This window comes from Mastomys coucha, unplaced genomic scaffold, assembly GCF_008632895.1.
Source record: "Mastomys coucha isolate ucsf_1 unplaced genomic scaffold, UCSF_Mcou_1 pScaffold15, whole genome shotgun sequence".
Classification (NCBI taxonomy): Eukaryota; Metazoa; Chordata; class Mammalia; order Rodentia; family Muridae; genus Mastomys; species Mastomys coucha.
In genome coordinates, this window is record NW_022196897.1 from 95,770,753 (window position 1) to 95,781,365 (window position 10,613).

The 10,613-nt window shown below is 40.1% G+C and overlaps 1 protein-coding gene across 1 annotated transcript; it reads right to left on the minus strand.

The window, feature by feature from the left end:
• Positions 1-3,546: 3,546 nt before the first annotated feature.
• Positions 3,547-5,416, minus strand: Fibin (fin bud initiation factor homolog). Its single transcript, XM_031371326.1, has one exon. It carries the CDS (start codon positions 5,018-5,020, stop codon positions 4,367-4,369), a length of 654 nt encoding a protein of 217 aa, XP_031227186.1. The 5' UTR covers positions 5,021-5,416; the 3' UTR covers positions 3,547-4,366.
• Positions 5,417-10,613: the final 5,197 nt, after the last annotated feature.

The window sequence follows — 10,613 nt, forward strand, 5'->3', positions numbered from 1 at the left end:
TAAAATTAAATGCAATGTAAGCTGTTTATAAGAAAAGAATCACAGAGTGACTCCGGCAAAGGCAAGAATTGTACATCTCACACACTATAAAATCACACAAAGAACCCCAAGCAAGCAACAAACAAATCATCGTCAACAACAACAATAACATCAACAAAACAATAAAAAACATTGGGTTTGAGTTTTTCTCATTTAGTTATTCATTTTTCATTTATTTATGTGATGCGTGTATATGGTGCATGGTGTATGTGTGCTTGTGCATGTGCACATGCATGCACAAATGTGTATGCCTAGGAAGGTCAGAGGTCTTCCTCAGTTGGCCTCTACCTTACCTTTTGGGACAAGGTCTCATCCTTGAACCAAGAAATTCCTATTTCTGCTGACTATTCCTATTTCTGCTAGTCAAGGAGCCCCAAGGGACCACATATCTCATCTCTTCCCACTTTAGATCTGTGGATACAAACAGGCTTTCCTCAGTCTTTAGTTTTTAAATGGGGGTTGGGGATCAGAACTTTCGTCCTTGTCCTTATGCCGCAAGCACTTTACCCACTGAGCAATCCCAGGTCAGGTTTGAATTTTGTTTTTCACTTAAGGAAACTGGGTAGGTACCATTTTTAATTCACATGGTATTTATTGTATATCCTAGAGGCTAGTCAGTCCTGCCCAATTTTCTGCCTGAAGAAAGAGAAGAAATAATTTGGTGGCTAATATGGAAATGCAGCAGTCATATTACCAGTTTTAATATTTTGACTACATTCCTAGACAGCTCTGAATTTGGGGGAGAGTCACTTTACCCCCTTACACCTCAGTTTTCCCATCAGAGAAATTACTAAAAGACACTATTAGTCTGAACATAATCTTGAGAAGATTATTTTAAGTATTTGTGGGAAATACTTTGGGTTGTGTCTGTTCAGCATGTTTTTATTTTTGTCTTTATTTTGCAAAAAGGTTGACTGAATTTCAGAGCATTTAATGGATTCTTTGAAAGTTGTGAGGCTAACACAGTATAAGATAAGATCTAGAATCTTGAATGGAGTCCATTGTGGATATACTTCAGATTTTTAAAATTTAAACAATATTTATTTGTTTATGTGTATGAGGAGGCATGAGGCATGAATTACAGATGCCAGCCTGTGGAGTTGGCTTTCTCTCCTGTCGCCCTGTTGGTTCTGTGGATTGAACTCAGGCCATTCGTCTTTTATTGGACGTTTACCTTGTGATCTATCTCAATGGCCCAGGTCTAAGAATTTTTGAAAGATTTATGAGGCTAACCATATTGGTTACAAACCAGTGATGATTTGTTTCTCACACACACACACACACACACACACACACACACACACACACACACACACACTGTGGACTGTGGGTATCAGTTATAGATAACTTCTTTGCTAGGGGTTGAACTCAGTGCTCCCTTTCCCCTTCCAGTGATAGGACCCTGTCTGGCTTGAACTTCTGTGGGTCTTCTGAGTGTTCCAAAGTCCTCTCTCTACATTTTGCTTAATTTTGGGCCTCTGTGTTAACTCTCATCTAATGGAACATGAAGTCTTTGTGATGTGGGTTGACTGAGTCACTGATCTATGGGTACAGCAGTATTCCCCCTTTTCTTGTTCTTTCTTTTGGGTTTGTAGCTATCAAGAGGAGACAAGCCTTGCTTAACCACCTCCACTCTGCTTTTGTACTGCGCTTCACCAAGTGCCCAGAAGCAACAGAGCCTGAGGATCATGGATTGATACTTCTAAGGGCATGATCTAAAAGAAACCCTTTCACTTCTCAATGGCCTTTCTCAGGGTATTTTTATCACAGCAATGTAACACAACTAATTTAACTATTTAACCATATGCAAAAAATTACTTCTTAGTAATGGCCCTTACTAGCAATATTGACTTTTCAAACATGTTAGCTAGGTTTTTTTTTTTAAACTGTGTCTAATAATAGCTACAACAACAATGTGGTTTCTTTCTGTTTTAAATAACACTTCAAAAAAATGTTTGATTTATAGATGAAGTCCAGGGGTTTTGTAATTTCCAAGAATAATCTACAGCCTAGTTCAGTACCTGGCATGGAATAACTGGTTGACAAACACTGGCAACAAGCAAAACAAATGAAGAAAATATTCTAGGTTGCAAGGATGTGTTTGTAAGTGGATTTCTCAGAGAAGAGAGTATGTGATTTATCCCTGATTCTTAAACATTTCAGTGTCTAAGAAGTAAAGCCCAATGCTTTCAGCAAATATTTATCACTGTATGAGTAACCACGTCTAATGTCTAATGACAAAGTAGGGAGGCAGGTCTTAGTGAGCCTGGGTCCCTGCCATAAGGTTAGACAGTGCCAAGTGATGTCACCTTCTGGACTGTCTGTGTAAGTCTCTTATCACGATCTCTTCCTTACCTGGAAATTCCCATTTTCCGTCTAAGATCATCTCTACAAGACTCGGGATCACAGGCTGCTTATCTAGCCACTAATGAGATGTTTTGTTTTGTTTTGTTTTTTGAATACAGAATATTAACACTAAAAAGAAGCTTGCCTGTAGTCTTTTTCGGTTTTCAGATCAGTAAGAGATATATCATCGGGCCTCTTCCTGCTTCCATGGGGACATCTCTAAAGTTCAGCAGCACTCATTTGTGCCTATGAGATCCTTCTTAACATAAGCTGGAGGGCAGCCATTACCAATTGATTGAGATTGACGTGCAGAAGAAAACCAATTTTCCAGCCTCAATGCATTCCAATATTCTATTACAACTGGCAAAATAAGAAGATTCCATTTGATTCGTCTGTCTGTATACTGTAGCTGAGTGCTTTGGGGGCAATATTGTCATCTTCAGGCTGGAAGCCCTGTGACTTTACATATATTCAAGTACCAAATATCATATTTGTTCCTGCTTAATATTTTTGTCCTCATTCTTTGCAGAATAAAGAAGGAAGCCCTTTAAAGTAATCATTTACCTTTCTCCTGAGACAAATGTATGCAGCAGATAAATCCTTACTTTGCATAAAGGATAGAAAAATAGGGTCTCTGATGAACAGAATGCGAACTCTTGCATACTTTGTGTATGGATACAAGTGAAAAGAAAGTATATTTAAGGTGGTGATGAGTATTGGCCCAGAGAAGAATTGAAATAAAATGCATTTTCACATTTTAGTTCATTTATTTTTAAGAGCACAGAAATAGCTTTCAAATGGTTAGGCCTCACTAACACAGAATGAGTACATAGGAGGTATGGACCTTTTTGGCACATTTCCAATGGAGTCTATGAAAAAAAATGGGAGATGTTTAAGATTTTTTCCATCAGAAGGGTGGAAATCAAATGTATAATTCCGGTACAGGCTAGATCCCACTCCCCCTTACCAGGATGATGTATGTGAGCAGACAGTGTAAGGTACTCAAAAATACAGCACCTTCTCTCCCTGTTTTTCTGTTTTAAATCTCCTCCTTATCATATACTCTGGTAAACTGGCTTCAATCCTATCTCCTCTCTCCTTTGCACTAGTCCCTCTTTGAAATATGAGAGTTATGAGTGTAAATTAGAAAATAAGTCAGTATTGGATGAAAACGTTTATTGGCTGAATAATAAAACTTACATAAGGGGTTTCTAGCATTAGACCCTCCCCCTTAAAATATAAGTTTCCAATAAACAGAAAGAAGCAATACTATCTGAGCCCAAGGAGAAAAACTGCTGGCAACTGAAACCATCCACACCTGAGGGGTGTTCAAACAACCTGCTTCTTTGATGGAGTAGTGAAAGACAGTGAAACCGAATCCCCAAAGGTTTGCTATCTTAAATGCTGCATCTTCAACATACACAAACCCACAATGGAACCTTGAACATCTTACTGGTGGTAATTTGTATGCAAATTCTCAAGAACACTTACAACAAAATAGGAACAACGAAGAACATGGTAAATAAATAAGAGCGAAAGGAGAATCAGGTAATTTCCTTGGCTGGCAGACATGAGACACACCTGGGACCTCATTTCAAAAACAGGCGCCTCAGCCTTTAGAGACCAAAGAGAAGGCAACCAATGCAAAGGAGCCACCCACCTCGTCCCCATTAGGTATGTCCAGACAATTACCAGGATGAGGAAGTTTAATCAGTCTTTCCACACAAAAGCATCCTTTAGATGGGGTCGAAAGAAGAGATTCTGTGAGAGCAATGAAACCCTTTAGGAAATAACCCAGGGATTAGTTTAAAATTGCTTTTTACACTTGAAAAAATCCTTAATAATAATATAAATAATGCACAAAACCAAACCAAAATCAGAATAACCCAACTTATTAAATTTTCTTTCTTTTAAAAAGATGACTTCAGACGTGTTCTGAAAGTGCAAATTTGGATAAAATAAAGCAGTTACAATGGAAATATTAGCCTGTCTTCTGTCCCCCACCCTCCAGATAGTCGCTTTTCAGTCGACCTAAGCGGGTCCCGTGGCTCCTGATGGTATGTGCCAGGAGCTCATATTTGTCTCTGAGCCCCACAGAGATGTCCAGTGTCTCCTTTAGCAAAGATCTGGTGTGGACCAGCATCCCCAGGAAGTCCTCATTGAGTCTGCTTTCCTGCCGGCTATCCTGCTCCTGGCCCTGCTTGAACTTGCTTTCCAGCTCAGTGAGGGACTTGTCAGAGTTGGAGTAGGCATCCCCGATCTGGTGGGACTCTCGCCTTAGGTACTTGCCGTAGCTCTCTTCCCCATCCAGGTCATAGGAGATGCTTTTGCTGATGCCCTCCAGGACGCGCCCAGCATCCTCCACCTGGCGACCCAGTACCGTGAACTCCTCTCGAAGAGTGAGGCTCAGCAAGCTACTGGCTTGGCCCCCTTCCCCCTGGGAGCAGCGCCGACGATCACTCACCCTGAAAAGCAGCTGGCATTTCTCAGGGTCATCATTCTCCTCGTAGTCTCCATCAGGCACGAAGTAATGATGCAGAGTCCCATTAGACATCTCTGGGTACAAGGGGCCATCAAAGTAGCCTCGACACAGGTGGCAGAAGAAACCCACCCAGATCAACTTCGCGAACACCATTCTGGATATTCGGGAGAAGCGTTTTAATCCAGGAACAAGGAAAGAGGTCCCCCCTGAGAGTCAGAGGCTTCGGGTGAAGGCGCCCTCCTCAGTCGCAGCGCGCTTGCTGCTCTCTGGTCCCGGTTCCTCCACAGGCTTCATGTGGCTCTGCGCAGCAGCTGTGTGCTCCACGCTCCTCAGCGTCCCTGGTCCTCTCTCTCTGCTGAGCAGCTGGACCCGAGCCTTGGCTGTTTCAGCAGGACAGCCCGACCCACCGAGTGGGGACCTGCTGCTCCAGGCGCTGCCTCTGTGGTCACCTTCGGAGTTCCCTCTGGCTCCAGGGAGATGGAGCTAGTAGCTAAGGGAAGCTGGTCTGACACTGTTCCAACCCCTGGACTGGGTGGGAATGCAGTTTACTTTCCCCTCCGCTAAAGATATCCTGAGGATTGCAGGACTCTCAAATTACAGCTCATTTCGTCACTTGGAAGCCAGGGAACAAGTTTGGAAAGAAAGCTTTCACCAGTTCCCTTATTAAAGGTACAGGGTATCTTTTTCAAGATTGAAAGAGGAGACCCTGTACAATACGACGTAACTTGAATGGGGATAGTAGAGGATGATTATAAACAAAAAATCCAACTGCTATTAGCATATTTAGGAAAGAGGTGCTTGCTTCAGAGAAATGACATTTCAGACATTTAAATACCAGGTGAGATACATATATTTTTTACTCATTTTCAAAATGTTAGTTTTTAACCACAAAATTTGAAGTATTAGAAATAGTTTTGTTTGGGAATGGTTTAAAGTTTATTAAAAATCAATACTTTTCAAACAAAATGAATATAGATAAGCAATTTTCTATATTCATCGTGCATAGTTACTAATAAAAATAATAAAAGTTTCCAGCTTAATCAGTAAGAGGACAACTGAGACCTCTGTAATCTATCAAATAAAGTCCCAGTGAGCCTTACTGAATCTTTTGTCTAATATTTGACTGCTGGGGCTTCCTGTCAGTTACTTAAAAGGCTGGAATATTTATCCACAGTTAGAACTTCAGGCAAATTGTTACTATCTCATAGTTAGATTGTATTTAGCCATTAAGGTACAAGGATTTAAAATTAAGTTAAAAAAAACCTTACTGTTTTGAAAGAAAATATTTTTATTCTAGTTAATTCACAAATAGTAACATTACCACAGCTGGTTTAAAAAGAACCACCCGAACACCAGTCCAGCTGCCAGTTCTATAGCATCTCCATAAATACACATGTACTCAGAACACCATGTTCCATGGCCATTCCAAAGCAACGAAGCTCCTAGTGTTTAAATTGTGGGTACAGACAGTATACATTCTTTATCAGTGCTTTTCTCTTTTTAATACTCGTATAAGTTGTCCATCACAACTGATTTCTTCAACTGGTACTTCTTGATTGAACTAACTCATTTCTAAGTCTGTAGTGATTCAGCACCACGTGGAAACCCGAGTTTTCCTCTTGGATTCTGGGCATATTTCCCAAGATGTTTTGTACCCTAAAAGCAAGGGCCAACAGGTTGCTGCTGTGCCTGCTGGGTTTCTGTTTCTCTAGGCTTCTGGTAAGGGATGCCAAGGTTTTGTGTGGACTCAGAACTACCATGGTCACTAAAGGTCCAATGATGGAGTAACCTAGTGTATGCTCCATAGGGGAGCATACAGTCACCCTGGACACAGTGGTTGCCATGTGCTCTATCAGCCCTGTGTTTGGAAACAACAGCAGGTGTTTCTGTTGTTCTGAACTGTGGGTAATGTGTCTATTGCCAGCTGAGCTTCAGAGCTGACCTGGGTGCAGCTCTCCTCTGAAGGGCCCTGATGGACATCAAGACTCCGTAAGACTTGTGATTTCAGCTTCTATGTGGTATCCTAAGTGCTGTTCTTGTGTCTAGAAATGTGAAACAGTAAAAAGAACACTAATTTCTAAAAACAAAACAAAACAAAAAACCCCATACCCTCCTTTCCCAAAAGACCATTTTAGGTTTTGATTTATGAATTGATTGTCAAGTGGCCATTTGATAGGCCATCTGTTTGTTCAAATATTTATTGAACATTTATTATTCATCAGTTCTGTTTCTGGTATTGAGAATACAACAATGAACAAAACTAGAAACAAACCATGGCTTTCCTAGAGCTTTCAATCTGGGAAGTGCAGGGAGAATTAAAGTAAAAATAAGTAAACATACATTGTATATTGAATAATTTCAGGATCGTGGAGAAAAGAAACAGGGAATAAGTGGAAAGAATATGTAGAAGATTCTATTTCCAGAGCTGTTTGCTCCTTCTTCCTTGAAATGCAACTGAGCTACTCACACTGAGCATCCACTGTTCTATAAGAGTCTTCCTCTGAACCACAAGGGACAGCTTTCATTCAGATGCACACAGCCCTGTTGTCAGTCTTGACTTTATTCTTACTGTCACAGGCAATCAGATTCCTGGAAGACAATGAAGAGTCAACTGACTAACTAGTGATGTAAATCACACACACACACAGACTTTTTGAAGCATGTTCATGATGGCCTCACTCCTTCGGTTTTTCTCTAGACACTTGACATCATGAAAACATAGACCAAAGCAAGGCTCCTTAGTGCTTATGCCAACTATGCCTTAAAGAAGGTACAAACTTCTGCACAGGCTGCTGTATCACAGCAGTGAGTCTAGCCCAGCACAGCATAGAGGAGAGGTGGATGGCACAAGGCTGTACAGCATCAATCTGCTTAGCCCATTCCAAGTTTGTGCAGTTGGCTACAAACTTTGGTACCCAGAGTCTGTTGGTAAGGAATGCCATCTTCCTAGTCACCTGTTGGCCTGGCTAATTTCTAGAGAGGGCATTTGAGGCTCTTTGAACCTCGCCTGCAGAAACCCTGACTGTTCTGTTAACCCTTGACTTCACCTGCAGCACCACCTAGTAACAGTTGGAAGTATCATTTGGTAGTCAACTTCCTGTAATAAATTCAACAACAGTTAAAAAGAAAAAAGACCAAGACTCATTTTCATTTTGTCCCACCAGAAAGCTCTACTGAACTGTGTGGGTCAGAACACATTGCCTCATTCTTCTTTCCTGGAATATTCACCAGTGAAAGCTGATGAATTCAAATGGCTATTTAGCCAAAGAAAAAAAAGTATTTACTCCAATTCCCTCCACTTCTTGCAGAATCTACCCTCCTCTGACTTACTAGCCAATTCAATTATGCAAAGTTATATTAAGGACTCACTACTAGTTTCCTACTCACACAGGATGTAGTTTTAATTAAACATACATACAAAAATGTACAATAAAAAAATTCAGCCTATCACAAGATTGTTCTCTAATTAAAAAATTACATAATATAAAAAAGTAAATAAGAATATTTACTTTTTCCATGTAATCATTTCATCTAAAGATCCAAATAGTACATCTTTACATGTACCAGTGAGTCATCTAAATTTCAGTCAAACTAAACTAAAAGGAACATTCATTGATTTATATACATTTTTAGATTAGGTTTTCAGACTAACTTGGTCTAAAAGCTAGTTTTCTCTCTCTTAGTTCTACACCAACTTTTATTTATTGTTGGACAGCAGCAGACACATGTGTGTCCAAGATTAGCATTCTCTTCTACGATGCCTTAGCTAGGGTTTCTGTTGCTGTGAAGAGGCATCATGACCATGGCAACTTATTTGAAAACATTGAGGCCCACAGTTTTAGAGGTTTAGTTCATTATTTTCATGGTGGGGAAATGTTGTGGTGTATACAGGCAGACATGGTGCTGGAGCAAGAGCTGAGAGTTCTACATCTTGATCTGCAGGCACTAGAAGGAGACTGCCACACCAGGCCTAGCTTGAAAATAAGAGATCTCAAAGCTGACCTCACAGTGATACACTTCGTCCAACAAGGCCACACCTACTCCAATAAGGCCACACCTCCTAACAGTGTTACTCCCTATGGGCCATACATTCACACACATGAGTCTATGGGGGTCATTTCTATTCAAACCACCACATAAGGTTGCTTTGTATATATACATACACTAGTTTGTTTGTATCTAACAGGAATAGCAGGTGCCCACAATTGGCCTCATTTGATTTATTCACAAATATGATAGCATGAATCAGGATAAACCTTTTTGTTTAGGAAAATAAGGGCTCTGTGTGTCTAGCTGACACACAGCTAGAGGTATACCATACAAGCTTCATGCCTAAATAATTTAGGGTCCTGTTTAGCAAAGGGATAGTATGGCAATAGACTCCATATTGTCTATGAATGGTCTCCCTACATCATATCTGATTTTACACATCATACACCTGGGAGACATTGCTTCCTTTATGCAATAGTGTGCTTAGGTGTTGGCTCATGTGTCAGGGTTTCCATATGCTGCATTTATTGATTTTCATAGTGTAAGTATACTGGTAAAGAAAAATATCTTCATTATGACCAACTTTTGGAACGCAGAGCTGGGAAATGAATGCATTAGTGTATCCTCATACAGCATTCCTCCCATACAGATACATTAGATATAGATGAGCTCAAGACATAAGAAGCATTAAAAGCTTTGCAACTGTAAGTGCTGAGTTTTGCACATACGTCTTCTTTGTTACAATACAGCTTTTGAATTACCAGCTTAGATGGTTTAGATTTTTAAAAACAGTAGTATTTAATAACTGGCTTGTAAAATTCCTGAAAATCTAACAACCAGCATTCAAGAAGCAGCACAAGCCATCTCCAACAATCTGTCTTCGGCACACCATGATCTTTTGAAAACACACTTAATTTTTTAAAACCTCATAACAGTTTTTATTGCTTAATACTTAATATGTGCCAAATTCCATCTTGTGTTAGTTTGCTAGGGTCAGAGCTATGGTGGCTTCTGGGAGTTTTCATAGGAAAAGTGAAGCCAGAGGTAAAGTCCAAAGATGACATACAGGACAGAATATTCTAGATTAAAAATGAGGTGTGTTATTTGCTGATAGGGAAAATATTTGTATCTAGACAGAAGACTAAACACAAGTGAGAAAGCAGACATCAAGCAACTTAGGAGTATAGGAGGATCTTAGGAGGAGTCTTTGGAGTCATCCAGGTAGACAAATGAGTCCTGCTGCACAATCACAACTACTTATACATGTTTAATTCTCAGCACACAATGCCAGCCAAATTGGCACTCTTGAAACTTAATGTATTCTTTTTCATTTTAATACTTTTAAATCTGGCTTCTCTTGATCAACCACTACTTTAGTGAAGACAGCAGAAATTTAGGTTAACATTGTGAGCTTAAAACTTGGTAACGTTCCCTTTTCAAAGACTTTCTAATCTTTTGCCTATACTTGATTATCATACTAGCACAACTTCTGTACAAACAAGGCTCAAATGTGTGAAGTACACGAAGTACGTATTAGCCACTTATCTTGCTGCTGTGGTAAAATAGCCAGTGAGAAGCAGCTGAGTGGATGGAAGGTTTATTTGGTTCACAGATAAAGAGTAAAGTTCATTATGGGTAGGATGCTATGGTGGTAATAGCTTGAGGCAGCTAGTCATGATGCATGCATAGTTAGCAAGAGAGAGAGGGGTGGAGAGAGAGAGAGAGAGAGAGAGAGAGAGAGAGAGAGAGAGAGAGA